At 41.1% G+C, this 20,158-nt stretch overlaps 1 protein-coding gene across 16 annotated transcripts in view; it reads right to left on the reverse strand.

Annotated features, from left to right (window-relative positions):
- Nucleotides 1-20,158, reverse strand: part of ERC2 (ELKS/RAB6-interacting/CAST family member 2) — a 965,515-nt gene that overhangs the window by 221,257 nt on the left and 724,100 nt on the right. For 10 of the 16 annotated variants that reach the window (XR_008546979.2, XR_008546980.1, XR_010155616.1 and 7 more), the window contains one exon: nucleotides 6,820-6,988. Coding sequence is in view for 11 of the 16 variants with exons in the window: in XM_016941331.3 (XP_016796820.1) it covers nucleotides 6,820-6,988 (169 nt within the window). In the remaining 5 variants the exon portion in view is untranslated. The remainder of the gene's footprint in view (nucleotides 1-6,819; nucleotides 6,989-20,158) is intronic. The other 6 variants (XR_010155615.1, XR_010155617.1, XM_054680686.1 and 3 more) reach the window with 1 other exon arrangement.

The raw sequence follows: 20,158 nt of genomic DNA on the forward strand, positions 1-20,158 counted from the left end.
CCGCCACCCCAATTAGTTCAACCATGGAGAAAGTCACTCTGTAAAAGTGTCTTGCAATGTGGCAAGAAAGGGCGTGGTGCCATTTTGTGGTCATCAGTTGACACACAGGCCTCATCTTCTCTATCAAGCCCTACAGACTGGTGGTGGCTGCCTAGAATATTGGGGTGAGAATTATGAGGCTAAGTCTTACCTACAGGGAACAAGGATCATGATTGATCAATGATGTTTCTTTTCTTGCCATCATGATTTATTCATTCATTCATACATTCAGCAAATATTTGCTGAATGCTAGTAGGCATTCAGCAAATGTGCTAGCAATTGTGTTAGCAAAAGATAACACAATTATCTCTTAGAGATCAATGATGAGCAAAAAGTCATGTTACCATATTCTCAGTCCTTATGGAGCTCAAAAACTAGCAAGGCAGATAGCTATTATTAAAATCATCACAAAACAAATGGAAAATTATATCTGTTACAAGTGCTATAAAATGGATAATACATGTGCTCAAAAATGTCAGCTTGGCAGATTTGACCCAATTGAGCAAGTCCCAGAAGGCTTCCCTGGAGAAGTGATGTTGGACTGAGATTGAATGGATGAGTAGGCATTAATTAGGTAAAGAAAAGAGGGAAAAACATTCCAGGCAAAGGGAAGGGTACATGCAAGATACAGAGCACATTGGTTTGAGTTTGTATTTATCCTAACACCTAGAGGAGCCTGGGAAGGGTTTTCAGCAGTAAGGACTGGGGGGTGATGAGTGTAACCTGAGATTTATCTTTAGAAAGGATTATGTTTCTGCCCACTGAAGTTTGAAAACAGCTGGCCTGGCCTGGAGGCCAGATGTACTTCTTCTCCTAGGCACAGGCAACCCCCAGTGCAGGCCAAGAGTGGGGGAATGGCTACTCTTGTCTACCTGCATGCCTCTTGACAGCAAGGAAGGTCAAGACTTGTACTCTGACGGCGTGTTGTTGAGACTGCCAGAAAGTCACGGAGGGTATTTTGTCATCAGCCCTACTCCCACACCACTTAAAAATCTCGTCAGGTGTGACAGGCAAATTCTGGCATGAGTTCTCTTTTGTGGCTCCAACAGAAGCAGCAGTGTTTCCTAAAAAGGCAAGCCAAGCACCTTGAGACTCCATGGAGGCTGGAGCTAGGGGATGTGGAGAGTGAGCTCACTAGGGTAGCCTTAAACAGGCCAGTCCATAGTAGTGACGAGGGGAGCCCTCCCTGTTCTGAGGCTGCAGAGCTAGTGTATTCTGCTTCCTAACTGCACAGAAGTTCTGCCTCAGAATACACCACTCTTAGCAGATCCTGCACAGGAGTCCTACAGTCTATTCCACCCATTCCCACTCTGACAACTCACTTCCTTGCCTCCTTGCTCACTCTACGCCAGCCATATTGGGCTCCTTGCTATCCCCCAAACACACACGTACACTTCTGCTTCATTCCATCTGCTGGAAAATCCTTCCCCTAGACATCTAAATGGCTCATTCCCTCACCACCTTCAAGTCCTTGCTCCAATGTCTCCTTCCCAATGAGACCCATCCTGTCTACCCTATTTTAAATTGTCACCAGATCCCTGATCCTACCCTGGAACTCCTGTTTTGCCTTATACTAGTCTGTATTTTTCTTCTTTTCTACCATACAATTTATGTATTATGTCCGTTGTTTATTGCCTTTCTCCCCCTATTAAAAAGTAAGCCTGTCTGGGTGTGGTGGCTCATGCCTAACAATCCCCACAATTTGGGAGGCCAAGGTGGGAGGATTGCTTGAGTCTCGGAGTTCAAGACCAGCCTGACCTAGCGAGACCTTGTCTCTTCTAAAAAATAATAATAAAACAAGCTAGGCATGGTTGTGCACACCTGTAGTCCCAGCTACTGGGGAGGCTGAGGTGGGAGTATCGCTAGAGCCCAGGAGTTGGAGCTTGCAGTGAGCTATGATCGCGCCACTGCAGTCCAGCCAGGGTAATGCAGTGAGACTCTATCGCAAAATAAATAAATAAATAAATAAATAAATAAATAAATAAATAAATATAAAAATAAAAAAAGTAAGCTCCACAAGGAAGCGGTCTTTATGTATTTTGGTCACTGATGTATTCCATGCCTAGCACTGTAACACAGAGCAGGCAGTCAATGAATACTCGTTAAGTTGAATTCCAATGTGGCAAACATAGCACTTGGTCTCACCAAGCTGCACACTCCTATTAATTCCCATCACCCTGGACAGGTTGGGAGTCACAAGCTGAACCACTGGAACTGGGTTTCTTTGATGACAGCTGTGAGGTATGGGGGCTGATCATGGCTCACAACATTGCTTTAGGGAGTCAGTGTTCAGCCTAGCCACAAGCAAGGTCTTAGCACTCCTGCAGCACCAGGGCCAACGCTGCACCAGATATGAGTGGTTTGATGGTGATTAAGTCATATAGTCTCTTGGACTTTGGTTTAATCAACTCAAAAATAAGGGTGATGCTTTCCTTATTGGGCCAGACAAAATATCTGTTATAGATGATTCCCCAGCACTGGCAGAGAGTCTGGCAGAGTAGGTAGGCAATAAGTTGGTTGATTATAAGGAAAAAATGAGATGATGTTTGTAAACTTAGGTTACCATAAAGCATTTGGCATAGAGCCTGGAAAGTGGTAATCATGCATTCATTCATACAACAAATATTTACTGAGCACCTACTATGTGCCTGGCAATAACTCAGTCACTTGTGGTGATCTGGGAAGGGGAGAGACTTTCTGTATAAGTTGAGCTCAAAAGGCTACCTGGGCTAGGCAGTGTGGCTCACACCCGTAATCCCAGCACTTTGGGAGGCCGAGGTGGGAAGACTGCTTGAGCCCAGGAGTTTGAGACCTGCCTAGGCAATGTAGTGAAACCCCATTTCTACAAAAAAATACAAAAATGAGCTAGGAAAGGTGGGGCATGCCTGCTGAGGTGGGAGGATCACTTGAGTTCAGGAGGTAGTGGCTGAAGTGAGCTGTGATTATACCACTGTACTCTAGCCTGGGTGACAGTGAGACCACGTCTTGAAAAAAGAAGGCAGTCTGAAGAGGGTGGCATCTCTCATGAGCCAGTCTGCCTCAACATCTGCACAGAAGACTGAGCAGGCCAGAAGGGTGGCCTTCCCCTTTCATTGGCCTGGTCCCTGAAAGAGCTCTGCTCTTCCAAGTCAGCCATGCAGGTCAAGACAATTGAGATCTGGGACTCACCCTTCCAGGACTGCCCTCCTTCACTGATATCTATGTGTGTTGCATATACAAACCAAGTACATGCGCAAGTACAGGCGCTATGGGCCTCTTCAGTGCAGGCTGGGACCTGGGGTCCAGGGTTTCTGACATGTCTGCTCACTGCTCCACAAGTGCTTTGGCTTTAGGAGAGGAGGACCAGGAAGCTTAGGTGTCAACATCTATCTGCTCTTTCTGCCACAGTTGCCACAGCTCAACAATGTGTTCTCAACATGTGCCCAGCTGTTTGCAAAGCAGTAATGATGAAATCAAAATTAAACTACCTCTGAGGGTTGGCAGTGATAATGTCAATTAGTAGTAGCAGCAATAATAGTAACATTAATAGTAATAGTAGTTGCAATAGCAGCTTACACATATGTAGCACCTATTATGTGCCAGGCATATGCAAAGCACTTGGTTTACCTTTCACCTCACAATAACTCTGAATTGTTAGCCCAATTTACAGATGAGGAAACTGAGGTTCAAGAAGGTTTAGTATCTTGCCTGTAATCACTCAGATAATAAATGTTAGAAACAGGATTCACCTTAAACAGCTTAACTTTGGATGTCATCTTTTATGATCATTTGGCAAAGGGTCTCCTTAAGCATTATGGTATATCCAACTGTGAGGCTGAGCAAGATACCCAACCTCTATGGGCCTCTGGCTTCTTATCTATAAGAGTATCAAACCCTCAGTCTTGTTGGGAGGTGATGAGTTGATGTATGTAAAGCCCTTATACCCATGCCTAGTACATGATGAGAGCTCAAAAGTATTAGTAATTGTTGTTGATGTGATCAAATAACCTAAGCCTAAGGACTCCAGGCAGAACCCACTGTTTATGAACAGCTGGAGAACATTCTTAAATGGTTTTTTTGGCATCTACTTTACGTTTATGAAGATAAGGAGGCCTCACAATTTCTGGGAATACCATTCTGCTTGACACTCTGAATTTCTCCCTGAACCTGATGGGGTATGTGTGGAATCCGGTAGACTATCTAAAGCCTGAACCCCATCACTTACAAGCTGTGAGTCATTGGACTGGTTATTCCACACCCTGAGCCTCAGTTATGCTCCCTAGAAAAGGGAGATAATCCTGCACACACTCACACGGTTGCTGTGAGGACTATGGGACAACATCTCTGAGGGACACTGGATACAAGAGCTAGCATGGAGTAAATGCTCAATAACAGGGGATTATTTTGATAGCACATTAATCATTGTTCTTAGAGTCATTATCATTGGCAATAAGGATACTGAAATTCAGGTGATTTTTCCTGCTCTTTGGTGGGTGGGGTGAGGAAGGATATCAGACCTAAATCACGAAGGAGCCCATCCTCTTCCTTCACTGCATCCTTCTCCACAACAGCCCTTTGGACACTGCCTTAGCACATACAGGAGCTGAACTCTGCATAGCTGGGGTTTCCCAAATGTACCCCATGACACCAAAAACCAAGCTCGTCGTAAAGAATAAAGGCTTCGTGCAGGTTCCCAGGAACAAACTGAAGGACTATGCTCAATCCTTACTGGAATCAAGAAGTGAATTTTCATGATGCTGGGAAAGAAAAAAGGTAGCCTTAAAAATTCCTTACTGGGAAAAGTAGATGGGGACATGAGGAGCAAAGTATCTAAGAGAAAGAAAGGAAAAATTATCCATTCTGCCTGGTAAGAAGGCTTCTGGCAGCCTTTGCTCTGCAGCTCCACCAAGCTAATTCTGCAAGAGCTGACCCTATCAGGTGGCCAAAGTCTGGAACCATTGGTATATACACAATAAATGAAATGACACTGCAAATCATGATATAATGCTATCATCTATGGTCTCAGTTTTTATGGCCATAGAGTACTGGAAATCATCAAAAGAGGTGAAGGTCAAGGTTGGATGAGCTCTTATGCACCCCCACCCCCAATGACGGGGGCAAGTGTCTCCTTAGCAGCTGACTGACCTGAGACCTTTGGATCATGTATGCATCGTAGCTGGACCAGTGGTACTTGGCCGTAATATCTGGACTGTAGCCAGCACCACAAGTGCATGGTATATTCGAGCTCAAGGGCTGTTTCTTAGGTCTATAAACCTGTGGGAGAAAGCTACAATGGTTAGGTGCAGGAGAGGAGGGTGCAGGGAAGGAATTAGGGAAAAGCAAAGAAAGACGCTCATTTTGACTTTCTGTGGCCAAGTAGGTGGAAAATCCAGTGTAAAAGATGCACAGCTCCAAACAAAGAGGTCAGGTGTAAGCAATCTCTGACCCCTGAGGCCAGCGTTAGCAAGGCATGCCACTCTGTGGAATGACCCCAGTGTCTGGCAGTGACTGGGACCCTCCCTCTACAAGGAGAGAGTGTTCAGACACAGTAGTGGTCTGTCTCTCTGTCTCTCTTTCTCTCTCTCTCTCATTCTCTCTGTCTCTCATTCTCTCTCTCTCTCTCTCACACACACACACATTCTCTGTCTCTCTCACTGTCTCTGAACAAGGCAGCCCCATGAGAAATGAACTCTGGTGCAGGGTCAATGTATGCCTTTTCCTTCCTGAGGGGTAAAAGGGTTAGTCACATTGTAAGTGGAGGGAACTTATTCCTTCAGGCTTCCCTTCCACTCACCTTGCCCATGGTGCTTGGCACAGATCACTCTAGCAGGCAGACAGCCTGCCCCAGGGGCTGAGTCAATATGGACACACTCCACATGGTTACTGTGTGGCCATTAGAGAGCTTCAGAGCCACATAAGGCCCTAGGTAAAATGTGGTAGCCACTCTGCAAGGCCATAAACCATTGAGCTGACTGAGTTTCATAATGAACTCGAATCTTAGTGAATATCTTTAATCATTGCTTACAAGAGTCACCAAGTAATATGAGGAGGAGAAATATCATCTGAAGATTTCATGGATGATTTTCCAATATACTTCAGGTGTAATTATTTCCATTTAAGCCACTTCCAGAAAACCTTCCAGAGAGCAAGGAACTTTCTGCACAAGTTAGAACTATGCCCCTGCTTCCATGTCCCTCAAAACAAATACAGTGGCCTAGAGGGGCGAAAACACAGGATAACGGGGCAAACAGGTGATTTTTTAAAAATAGAGTGAAGAATGGCTGGGTGGTCTCTAAGCAGAGTCTGGCAGTGCTAGAACCTGGGAGATGCTCCTTGGCTGAAAGGTACTGGAGGAAATAGTCAAAGAACTAAAGTTGAAAGAATAGGGAACAAAACCTAAAAACCTGGATGAGGGCAATTCTTTACAGGGACCAGAAAATGAGCAAGACGGAAGGTAACAGGTCCAACAGGAAAGAATTTTGCCCAGAATTTAAATTATAAGTTTCTAGAATTTAATCAGAAGTCAAACAAAGTCCACTGGAGGAAAGAAAGTTGAGAGCTATTTCTGGGGAGATGACGCTGACACAAAAGAAAGGAAAACAGCACTGGTTGCAAACCACACAAGCCCAGCCACATGCACATAAACACAGAAAAGCAGTAAAATGGTGTTGCAGCGACAACTGGGTCCATTGCACTCCTACCTGGTTTTAGCAGCTTGAGCCCACAGGATGGACATGGGAAAATGAAGAGTGGCTAAAATCCAGAGAAAGCCCCCAAAGCCCCAAACCCAGCAAAACACACCTGTCTTGCAGGAGGCCCCACCTGCTGCTTTAATTGATGTACTAGTCGGTCTTTTTCCCGCTTGAGGGCCATGACTTCTTCCTGCGTCTTTTTCTTTTTGGAGGCAGACAATTCCAGCAAGGCAATGTTTGCATCTTTTTCACTGATGGCTGCAAGTAGTGCTTCCTGTCTGGTAAAATAAAGATTATTGAGATCATTTTTGTAAAATAAAAAAAACCAAACAATTGGCATTTATAGTTGAAATGAACCACAGAGTATTGTCTCAATGGAAAGAAATTATGAATACTACTTAAAACAAACTAGCTCTTTGGCTTTCAGAATGGACCAAGTAGTTTGGGTCAGAATCCCTGAGACTGCACACTGCAGCCACTGAGAGAGGAATCTTTTAATGGCTTCACATGTTATAAATGGGAGGGGACAAATCTGAGCATTCATTGCTGACACATTTATCCACCCATCCAACCAAACATACATATATTCATCTATCCATCCATCAATTTGCCAAGAGTCTTAGTCTGTTTTCTGTTGTTACAAAGTAATGTCTGAGACTGCATAATTTATAAAGAAAAGATGTTTATTTGGCTCATGATTCTGGAGATTGGGAAGTTTAAGGGCATGGTGGTAGCTTCCAGCAAGGGCTTTTGTACTAACATGGCAAGAAAAGTAGAAGGACAAGTGAGCAAGTGTGAAAGAGACCAAAGTAGAAGGACAAGTGAGCAAGTGTGAAAGAGACCACAAGATCAAGCAAAGCTTGCTTTTATAACAACCTGCTCTCTCAAGAACTAATTCACTCCTGAGACAAGATAATTAGTCCATTTGTGAGGGCTCCACCCTCATGATCCTCATGATCTAAGCACCCCTTAATGCCCCTGCCTTTTAATACTGTTATATTGGTAATTAAGTTTCCATCATATGAACTTTTGGGGGATACATTCAAACTATAGCACCAAGTAAGCTTCTAGATACTCTGAGAAAACCCCCCAAAACTGGGTAGCAATTTCACCTATTACTTTTTTAAGGCAAGATTTTCTTTTGAAGGCAGGCAGAGAAATTTACTGGAAACCCTGTTCTATTTTCAATGCATTTAGTGATGCTCCTTTGCCATCCCACCAAAAACGATTACTTCCTCAGCCTTCCTTATTTCAGTAATTACACTACCATCCACTAAGTAGTGCAAACCCTGAACTTAGAAGTCATCCCTGAGTTCTTTCCTTCTTTCTCTATCCAGAGCCAATCCACTGACAACTTCAGTAGGTTTTACTTGAAAGTATGCCCCTTATCTAAACTCATGCACTACTATAAAAACATCAACGAACCATCAGCATCACTCACTGGGGACCACTACAAAAGCTTACTCATTGATCTCTCTGGTAAAGAGAGTAAAGTCATCTTTCAAAACATTATAAGCCCAGATTCCACCATTCTATTGTGTAAAGATCCATTGCATCACTCTTTAGACTTGAAATCCAGACCTTTTATTGATGCTTGCAACACATTACGCTAACCAGCCCTGACAACCTCTCTGAGGGCCTCTGTTCCTCTTCTCCTTCCTCAATCATTAGGCTCCAGCACATTTCGTTCCAGGTCTCTGCTAGTCCTCAAAAATGTTACCCTTGTCCCCTCACATCACAGGCTTTGCCTTTCTATGCTTTTGCCTCACACAGCTCTTATCTTCCAGGTCTGTGACTGACCACTGACTTAGACCACCTCATGTCCAAGTCGGTCATCTGTCACATTACACTACTTCATTTTTTTATAGAACTCTTTGCCATTTGATAGCATCTTATTTATTATTTGCTTTCTAGACTTGACGCTCCATGAAATTGGGACCTCATCGATCTTGTGCACCACCAATTCTCAAGCTTCTAGAAGATCCCTCAGCACATAGCGAGTGCTCAAAAATGTTAGTTCAAGGAAGAGGTAAGTTCATTTTTTACTTTTTACAGACTTTTAAAGATATCACCAGACACCTCTTCCTCTCATTTAAAAAAAAATTAGAATGCTTTGCTTCCTGCTTAACCTACAGTCATCGCTTATTCAAAAAATTTTAAAGTTGCCTCCTTCAATCTTTACAGTATAATTTTATGACCACATCTGTCACAAATTTTAACCTGGAATTTTCTGGGATGATTTTTGCGTAGGAAATAGCTCTCCTGGGTGTGTTTCATTGAATCTTCCTTTCCACTGGGAAAGTCTTATCTCCACCATTTGTGTCTCTTCTGAAACATTCTAGACACTTTGGAAGACCCCACAGTCCCAAGGAAGCCTCCACATTGGGAACTTCCCTCGCACACAAGGCCCAGGACTAAAACCTGGTCATGATCCTGTTTTGCCTTTCTTTAATCTCCATCACCAGACCAGGCCCTCTCCAGATGTTTGGACAAGGTGGTCATTATTTGGATCTCAGATTATTCCCCTTTTCACTGCAGGGATTTATATGGAGTTTTCTGGGCCCCACTAATGCCTGGTAGTAGGAGCTTCTGTTTGAAGCTCACGCAGATGTGTGAGCAGCAGAACATGTCAGGAAATATCTCCATTTTCCAGAAGAAAAGCAGTGCAGGCTGGACTACCGGCAGCAGCATTAATATCCAGCTTCACAGAGCCTGTCTGCCTTTGGATAACAGCTGAGACAATAGACATGCTTGCGGCTCCCAGCCAGTGCATATTTATACAGAGGGCGAAGCTGAAGAGGCTATACAGACTTTAAATCAGGGAGAGCCTATTTGCTATCTGCTATTCCAAACTTTAGCTACAACACACAAGGTGACTGCAATATTTTATCCCCTCTGTTGCAAACTGAAATATCTAAGTGAAGCTTTTTTAATGAAAACAAACTAAAGGACCGATATTAGGAAAATTGGGGATTGGAGGTAAATTGACTACACCTCTACAACGGCATCTTTACAGACATATGCAGGTATTTAAAATGCTGATTAAAAAACCTTAGTGATGTGAAAATATTTATGTTTGTTGAGAAACAATTCTCTATGAGTCTTTCATGTTTCTGTACATTTTACAAGCACAGGCACTATTTTCTTTGCTGACAAACCTTCAAGGCCGTTTGTATAGTGACTAGCTTTGAAAGACAGAGGTGGTATTTCTTTTTGGATCAAAGGGAAGACACGCTTACTGCCCCATATAATAGTGTCTCCTTCCAGAGCAAAAGGCAGGCATGTTACTGCCCATTATAAAATATTCAGATTCTCTAATCTCAGGGTTGCCCTCCTATAATACAAATGACTACATGTATGTGTTCATCCAGTCCATCCGACTGGCCTCCATGGGACTTGGAGCAAGGAAAATTGACACAAATATACTAATTCTTCACTCTGTGCCATGAGTAATAAAGTCCTTTATCTTTGGCCCAGAAGTCTCTTGTCATCTGCCTGCATCCATGGAACTGAGGCAGGCTAACTTGTTAGGATGCCAGTAGGGAAGATCTCAGACCCTTCATAGTTCTTGACATACAAATGTATATCCAAGATAATCCCTAAAACATAAAGCTATACTCATAGGAAAAAACAAGGACAGGAAGGAAGTATACCAAAATGATAATAATCACCATTTCAAGGTGACAGGATGAATAAGGCATTTTTTAACTTTTTTCTGCTTATACTTTTAAGCATTATTCTTAGAAAATATCCTAAGAGTAAACATTTAAAACTTGTAAGTTAAGCTTTCGGTCATCAAGTAAACAGCAGGTACATGGTTCAAAATCTTAGCAGGTATATAATTTGCTCATTTTCCCACCCAGGCTATCTATAATATGTTCTGTCTGTCCTTCCATTCTTCATGCACAGATAGGCACACACACATATTTTCACACACACACAATGTCTGATACAATCTACATCATCTACCACTTGGAAAACTGTAGTAGTCTCCGAACCAGACTCCCTGTGTCTATTTTCAGCCTGCTTTAACCCATTTTCCTTTCCTACGTCAAAATTTGAGATTATATAGCTTTAATCACTGTCAAAAGTCATCATCAACCAAAAAACAATCATTTTTTAAAAATTATTTTACTTTAAGTTCTGGTGCACATGTGCAGAATGTGCAGGTTTGTTACATAGATATATACATGCCATGGTGGTTTGCTGCACCCATTAACCCATCATCTACATTAGGTATTTCCCTAATGCTCTCCCTCCACTAGCCCACAAACCCCCGACAGGCCCCAGTGTGTGATGTTCCCCTCCCTGTGTCCATGTGTTCTCATTGTTCAACTCCCACCTATGAGTGAGAACATGCGGTGTTTGGTTTTCTGTTCTTGTGTTAGTTTGCTGAGAATGATGGTTTCCAGCTTCATCCATGTCCCTGCAAAGGACATGAGCTCATCTTTTTTATGGCTGCATACTATTCCATGGTGTATATGTGCCACATTTTCTTTATCCAGTCTATCATTGATGGGCATTTGGGTTGGTCCCAAGTCTTTGCTATTGTGAATAGTGCCGCAATAAACATACATGTGCATGTGTCTTTATTATAGAATGATTTATAATCCTTTGGGTATATACCCAGTAATGGGATTGCTGGGTCAAATGTTATTTCTGGTTCTAGATCCTTGAGGAATCGCCACACCGTCTTCCACAATGGTTGAACTAATTTACACTCCCACCAACAGTGCAAAAGCCTTCCTATTTCTCCACATCCTCTCCAGCATCTGTTGTTTCCTGACTTTTTAATGATCACCATTCTAACTGGTGTGAGATAGTACGTCATTGTGGTTTTGATTTGCATTTCTCTGATGACCATTTGCATTTCTCTGATGAGCTTTTTTGAATATGTTTGTTGGCTGCATAAATGTCTTCTTTTGAGAAGTGTCTGTTCATATCCTTTGCCCACTTTTTGTTGGGGTTGTTTTTTTTCTTGTAAATTTGTTTAAGTTCTTTGTAGAATCTGGATATTAGTCCTTTGTCAGGTGGGTAGATTGCAAAAATTTTCTCCCATTCTGTAGGTTGCCTGTTCACTCTGACGATAGTTTCTTTTGCTGTGCAAAAGCTCTTTAGTTTAATTAGATCCCATTTGTCAATTTTGGCTTTTGTTGCCATTGCTTTTGGTGTTTTCGTTATGAAGTCTTTGCTCATGCCTATGTCCTTAATGGTATTGCCTAGGTTTTCTTCTAGAGTTTTTATGGTTTTAGGTCTTACATTTCAGTCTTTAATCCATCTTGAATTAATTTTTGTACAAGGTGTAAGGAAGGGGTCCAGTTTCAGTTTTCTGCATGTGGCTAGCCAGGCTTCCCAACACCATTTATTAAATAGGGAATCCTTTCCCCATTGCTTGGTTTTGTGTATGATTCTAAAATTTAGGCTTTTAAGCTTTAACACTTATTTATCCTCTCATAATACCATAAAAAATCCCAATGAATTAATTTCTAATTCTCACTTTACTGTCAGAGAAAAACATATATCAATTTCTAATTCTCTATAAATGTCATTAAATACAGTTCCAAGTCAAATTAGCCTTAATTATCAAATCTCAAAGTACATTTAAAATCTTTTTAATAAAATTACATTTAAAGCCACTCATCAACCTTAAATTAATATTCATATAAAATAATCTATTTTGCTCTTTGTAACCTTCTCCTTATTGTATTTTTGTTTTATTTTGTTTTGCTTTTGGCTAACAAATCTATTTTTATAGATATTGGCATTATATAATCATAGAACTCTAAATAAAATTAGTGTAACTAAGATTATCTATATTTTGAAACCCTCATTTAAATACTGGCCATAAACTAATGATATTTTCCCCAAAAATACCTTGATTGAGATCTACATTCAATAATTCTAGTCCATTTAAATCAAAGGGTCATTAGTATAAGATAAAAAGGTATATAAAACTAGAGAAATAAGAACATTTCATACTTCAGGATATTTGGCAAGGTATTCTGAATATGTTAAGGCTTATCTGGCTATTACCTATTTGTATAGATTTGGCAGGCCTAGAATTAAACTAAATCTTAATTCCAGGCTAACAGAGCCATTGAATTTGGTTTTTGAAGCAAGAAGTTTTTAAAAATGAGTTAAAATAACTCTTTCTTAAGCTAATAGAATTTAGCTAAGACAGGTTGAACATCCCAAATCCAAAAACCCCAAATCCAAAGTACTCCAAAATCCTAGATGCTTTGAGCACCAACAGGACATTCAAAGACAATGCTCATTGCAGCGTTCTGGATTTTTGGATTTGAGACACTCAGTTGATAAGTGTAATACAAATATTCCAAAATCTGAAAAAAATATGAAATCTGAAATACTTCTGGTCCCAAGCATTCCAGATGAGGGATACTCAACCTGTAATTTAAATCACTGTGAGCTAATTATGTATAGTTATGGGTTTTCATTATCCCTGCCTTAAAGGTCAGATTTGTTTTGAGGATGGGTATACTGAATATAATTTTATAAAAACGAATTTCATTTTGCTATCCCTATGTCAGATTCTACACTTTCACAGTTCCCATGAGCCAATTTGCTGATACATTGGCAGAAATCACCTACCAAGAAAATCGCATTGAAATAGATTAGGAAGCTTACATTAAATATCCTTGCTTTTTTTTTTCTCGTGGCAAATTTTGGTCCAGCCATTGAAAAACTGGAAAAACTAAAATACCACCAGTTCTGATGCACCATTTTTTTTTAAAGGCTCAAGTTTAAAGAGTATACCAGTGACAAGACACTTGGATATAAACTGGAAACAGAAAAATCATTATTTTCCCCAATGAAAGCATTACCTTCTAGAATCAAGACCAGATTTATATTGCTTCAGAAATTATTACTGTCCCATCAACCTGAAGAGAGTTCCATAAGCCTGAAATCATGTTCAATCTATCCCTTTTGCCTTTTTACAGACAACACGAAAAGTACATATATGCCCATTCTTAGACAGTTAGTAGGTTTAAGTATATACCAAAGGCTTGCAAAATTATCTTGAGAACATTGCCATCCTCAAGTACCAATTACTAAGGTGATCTGTCTATGCCCCAAAATGTAGCTTAAAATATGAAAAGGAAGCCCACATATACTAGGAAGGAAGATAAGATAATGTGAAGAGAAATAAATCTATAAAAGTCTGCTGAATGCCAAGCTAAGAAAGTATATCATAGACAGCATTTTATCAACGTGCAGCCTAAACAAATGTCAAGGGGAATAATTTCTTTAACAAATATGGGCAACAATAGAGGAAAAAAGGGGGAAATTCTGTGCCCTGTCATACATTTAGTCAGGATTAACAATGGATAAAAATATGTGCAAGAACACATTTAATAACCCTAAACTGTCATTCAGTGTGTAGGAGGTAGTCAAGATACAGCTAATAAAACACCAAAAAAATGGTTTTAGCCACCCTGAAAAAAAAAAAAAACAAAACCTTCCATGGAATAAAACAAAACAGGGCTGAAGGGCATCTCCTGCCAAGATAAATGCCTTCTTTTGAGTGTCGCCTGTGGCTAGCCCTCACAAAGAGAGTTCCAGGATCCTCTGATGGTAATACATGGCTACCTCACTTATCACAGTCCATTTAAAAGGGAGCTTTGTAAACATTTCTACTTCACTCCCCATTGCTGTCGTTCCATTAATGATGATTTGAGCTCTGAAAGAGGATCTAAAATTAATTTCAGGAGTTGCAAATGAGGCAGGCCAATTAGGAACTATTATAAATTGGATTTGGGAAGAAGCATTAACACATTGTTTCTTGTGGGTTCTTGTTTTAGTTAGCTGACCCATCTTTAGGAATGCATTCAATTACAAAAGCAGATGCTTAAAAAATGCATTCCATTAAGAATGTTTGGATAATGACATATAAGAGAAAGCCTACATTATGTATGGTGCTTAGCCCAGGCAGTCATGGTCTAATCATATTGTGGGGGGAAAAAGTCCGCTCAATCAACTTTTCTCAGCTAATTACTATTTTCTTTCCCTCATGACCCTGAATATTCAACTGTAAGTTCAGTAGGAGGTGACTTCAGACAGATGGTGACGAAAGATCCTATTCAAAACAGCCTCTCTCTCACCCTTGGGGTGAGGGTTGGGTGGAGGTTTGCTACGATCAACCCTGGAGATAGATGTTCATTTGCCTAAATTTTAAAAGCTGTGTTTTCAAATGGCATCTTGAGAAAGAAAAGTTCTTTGATATCAATTAATATCAACCCTACCCACCAGCAGAATGATGTATGATATATGCAGAAGGGGCCACGCAGAAAGCAAAGCAGCTCACATGAGGTGGGGCCCACAGGGTGAGATATATTTGAACAAGCATGAGTTTCAGCAAGGACAAAGAACAGACCAGATTCGTAAAGGCCAGGCTTTGGCAGCCCAGACTTCTTAATGTGGTTTGCTCCCTGTTGCCCACCTAAAACTGACCTCAAAAATATAGTTTACTCCAATTACGGAGAATTCTGTCTTTGAAACCTAATAGCATATGACTGGAATTTCCTAACACGGGGGCCATGGAGTCTTGTGGAAGTTCTTTACTCTAAGCACCAGCTTCTACCCTGTTCCTTGCTCAGTGCATGAGCCAGGGAGGTGGCTGGCCCATCCGGCGGTTCCTCCAGTTTCTCCAACTGGACCAGAACACTCTCAAGTGCCAATGTCATGTGCTTCAGGGCACTAAGAGGGCAAATGCCAGCATCATTTGGCATCCTGCTACAAATGATGCCAGCATCATTTGGCATCCTGCTACAAATCAGTAAGTCTGAAGCCAACTGATTTTCCCACATAGAAAAGGTCCAAGGCCAGAGGAGGAGTGCCAGGAAGAGCTATTCCCCCTATTCTAAATGTTTCTCTTGAATCCTGTCCTTCTAGAGAATTGATAAAAAGGCAATGAAGGATGGGAGGGACCACTGTCCCAGGTCTTGGCAGTGGACATGTGTGAGGCATTGCTCATTACTATGTGCCTGATCCACCAAAAAAAAAAAAAAAAAAAGAAACAAGAAAAAAAGAAAATATTTCTTTTGAGCACTTTAGCCTATTATGATTTTTTAAAAAACATACCCACACAAATGAAATATTACTCAAGTTTTTAAGAGGAGGAGGTACTGATCTTTATTTAGTGCTGGGGCTTTGGAAGCAAATGTACCTGAGTTTGAATCTCAGGGATAACCTTTTGACTGTGGCCCTGGGTAAGTTACTCACTGTCTCTGAAACTTCAAGTTCCTCATAAATAACCTAAGATGGACAATCATAACTCTCTCTTGGATTGAGGTAGGAGAATATGGTGGAGGCAGGGAACCGAAGGCCATTTCACTCCAACTTCCTAGAACTAAATTAAAAGGAAAACCCTAATTTTCCATGCCTAAGTAACAAAAGGACCAAAGGTTACTCTGTTTGCAAACTCCCACCTTTTCTGCATGGCAGATGGGAAGTTGGCTGTCTGCAACCAATCAGACTGATTGCCAGCCCAGTCTTCATTTGCATAGAAGTGCAACTTTGTGGCCAGGTATGGTGGATCATGCCTGTATTCCCAGCACTTTGGGAGGCCGAGGTGGGTGTATCACCTGATGTCAGGAGTTGGAGACCAACCTGGCCAACATGGTGAAACCCCATCTCTACTAAAACTACAAAAAATTAGCTGGGCGTGGTAGCGGACACCTGTAATCTCAGCTACTCAGGAGGCTGACACAGGAGAATCACTGGAACCCAGCAGGGGGAGGTTGCAGCGAGAGGAGATTGAGATCGCACCACTGCACTCCAGCCTGGGCAACAAGAGGGAAACTCCATCTCAAAAACAAAAACAAAAACAAATACAAAAAAAACAAAAAGCAAAACAAACAAACAAACAAAAAGAAGTGCAACTTTGTAACTTCACCTTAGCCTCTGATTGGTTGCAACCAATCAGATGTTTGCACAGGAATGTGACCTTTGTAACTTCACTTCAGGCTCTGATTGGTTGCTTTCAGACCGATTGCGGGCCACCGCTTCATTTACATGAGGTGAGAACCAAGTGGTCAATGGGAAACCTCTAGGAGGTATTTGAACCTGAGAAGATTCTGTATCCAGGCCCTGTAGCCACTGCTTGGGCCTGCTCCCACCCTGTGGAGTGTACTTTCATTTTCAATAAATCCCTGCTTTCATTCTTTTGTTGCTTTATTCTTTCCTTGCTTTGCTTTGTGTTTTGTCCAATTCTTTGTTCAAAACTCCAAGAACCTGGACAACTTGCAGTCAAGACCCTCTACCGGTAACCGGATCATCGTGAGAATTAACGGATCACGCATGTAAAGATTTTGTTCAGTGCCTGAGATGACCACACAAGAAATGCTAGCATTTACTTATTAAATGACACAGACCCCACCAAAGTTAAAGATTCAAAGGTTTTGCATCACTTTCTATGAGCTCCCCTTTATAGTGAATATATCTAAACATGCTCACTGGTCTCTTACTTTCAAGACAAACTTTCAGAGAGGCCTTTAAAATTGGTTTCTGTTAAGCTGCACATTTGACTTTCATGAGTTGACATCTGCTCCATAAACAGACATAAAGAAGGAAACAGACTTTGGAGAGGAGTCTGTTGACCACAGAAAAGTTGCATCCCAGACAAGCCAGGCTTGACTTGGTCTATAAATGTCCAATATCATTCCATCCAAATTGATAGGAAAGGCCACGTGGGAAATAGGCAAGACATGATGTCACATAGTTTAAGAAACTGAGAAATGGAAATGTGTTCTGAAAGGCGACTTTTAAAAAGTCAAAGTCAAGTGCAAAATCAAACAAATTCAAAATAAAAGATTCTTCCATTGGAAAAAAATATTTTAAAAAATTGGTAAATCTAGGAAGCAGGGAGGGTGAGTGAAATGAAGGGACTTCCATGACACACTGCAATACCCTCTGTTAGTGGTAATGTTAGATGATGGTGCTTGGTCATTCTTGTTATTCCCGTTCAGTAATAAGAAAGCCTCTCTGTTGACCATTCAATTGTGCCAAGGTAGCTTTCTATGTGAAATACACCTAACCAGAATCTCTGGCAGGTTATAGATGAGTGATAATGAGAAAACCAAATACATCTGGACTTCACTGCAGGACAGAGCTTTGTCCAGTATCTGCCTAAACTAAACCTATTGTCCATGGGTGATCAGTTACTGTCAAGAGACTGTTGCATTGCATTAACTTTTTGGTTGGAAATGAGTAACTACCAGAAAATAGGTCACTGACATCAAGGCTTAGCCCCCATAGCATCCAATCAATTATTTTTTTCTTATTGGTGAAGTGAGGTTATGTGTGTGTATATATGTAAGTCTCTCTAAAAACAATATGTTTTAATTTCCCCTCTATTGTATATTTAAAGCTGCTAATATTTATTTCTCAGTCTTTGCACAGAGCAGCAAATTGTCCGCCTACATCTTGAACTACATATTTCCCTTCTTAATTTGAATATTTTGTGTTAAATCAAACCTTCCATTGTTTATGTTTACATGGAATAGAACATTCCCACAGGCTAAATTGTAATACAAAACAAAACAGATCGTCATGCCATTGCTGTGAGAAGAATATGTGCAGAAGGGGGCACATTCTGGAATTCTGTTAGCGCAACATTCAAATAAAATTGAATTAAGGTTCTGTGGAGTGGATTTTTTTTTTAAATGAAGTCTTGCTCTGTCACCCAGGCTGGAGTGCAGTGGCATCATCTCGGCTCACTGCATCCTCTGCCTCCCGGGTTCAAGCGATTCTCCTGCCTCAGCCTCCCGAGTAGCTGAGATTACAGGCATGCACCACCATGCCCAGTTAATTTTTGTAGTTTTAGTAGAGACGGGGTTTCACCATGTTGTCCAGGCTGGTCTCGAACTCCTGACCTCAGGTGATCCGCCCACCTCAGGTGATCGGCCTCCCAAAGTGCCGAGATTACAGGCATGAGCCACTGCACCCAGCCTGGAGTGGATCTTTGTAGAGAGAAAAACATAAAAGTGAGTTTATTGGAGGCAGCTCCTTTGAGAGAGTTTTAATTCATGAGAAGGGAAAAGGCAGTTGTGCTTCTGCAAAGGAGAAGGAAACACAGGGTGGCATGTCTGTGTGTGCTGCAGGTGATGGTGGTAGCCAGGCAAAGGGCAGGTTTCTGCGAGGGGCAGGAAGGTCTGATCCCTTCTGGGAGAGGGGCTAAACAGATTCCCATCTGTTTATCAAAGCTGTTGATTCAATGTTAATCAAAGCTATTCTCCCTTGTTGTGCCTGCCACAGAGCTGGACAGCAATTCAAGACAACCTAGAGGAGACATTTTGGGAGGGTGAAGGAAACTGATGGCTTTTAAGGCATCCTCAAAGATGCTCAAAGATGCAATTCTTCATGTAAATGTCTAAATTACTTTGTGAAGTCTGGATTTTAGGTCTGCCATCTTGTGGCCATTGCAATAAATATTGCCCTTTTCAATTTTTTTTCTGTAGTTACATCTCTAATAATCTATATTCAGAATAGGTACCAGAAAGAATGCTTATTTAAAAAAGTAAACATTACACATGGGAGAGAGATCCATGATTCAGGGGGAGCTAGGACACTTCATATTCGAATCCCCATTCTGCTGACATTTTTCATTCTTTGACTAAAGTCTAGTTTCAAATAATTAGCTATCAAATTATCATTTAATACAGGATTGGGACTGCTAAGAAGTCAGTTAAGAGGTGACAGGGAAGTTTTAGGTGCCTGTTTTTTTTTAAAGAGGTCATTTAATGGACACAGAGTTTCTTCCAAATGAATGACAGTCTCAGCATTTCTGTACTTGCCATACATTTGCTAAGAGAACACCCAGAATAAAATAGATTGTCAAACCAAAGGGGGCTTCATACCTGAAAACTAAGGGAAATTGCTTTTCTGGAAATAACTGAAAGTCCAAATGAGTGAGATTAGAAATACTTTATTCCATGCCGTAAGAAAAAGAAATGAGACAAAATTTATAATAGTTCTGTGTTGGGAAGAAATGGTTAAAACGCCACTATGAAAACACACTAAGCCTATCTAATGCACACTCACTAATCATGATCTTGTTGATTGTGTCAACAGAACAGAAAGCAAATACATGTGGCCATTGCCTTTGCAAAGTTTCACCAATGCATCACAGCCTTCAAATGAAGAGGAGGCACAAGAGCATATTCAATGACCACAAATTAATTTCAGAGCCCAAGTTACAGAAGTATAGAACTATGCGTCTACATACATACACCTGAAGCCCTGCACTGCTAAGCAACGGTTCAAAAGACAGGCCAAACAAAGAGCTACAAGACTCAGCTTATGTATTCCTAAATTATAAAAAGTTATATTTATTAGTTACCTGAAATATCTGGACTCATGAATACAATTTGTGGGATGCTACTGGAGTGCTCCTTCCCAGAGTTTGAAGGAACCTGAAACCAGACAGCAGC

This window comes from Pan troglodytes, chromosome 2, assembly GCF_028858775.2.
Source record: "Pan troglodytes isolate AG18354 chromosome 2, NHGRI_mPanTro3-v2.0_pri, whole genome shotgun sequence".
Taxonomy (NCBI): domain Eukaryota; kingdom Metazoa; phylum Chordata; class Mammalia; order Primates; family Hominidae; genus Pan; species Pan troglodytes.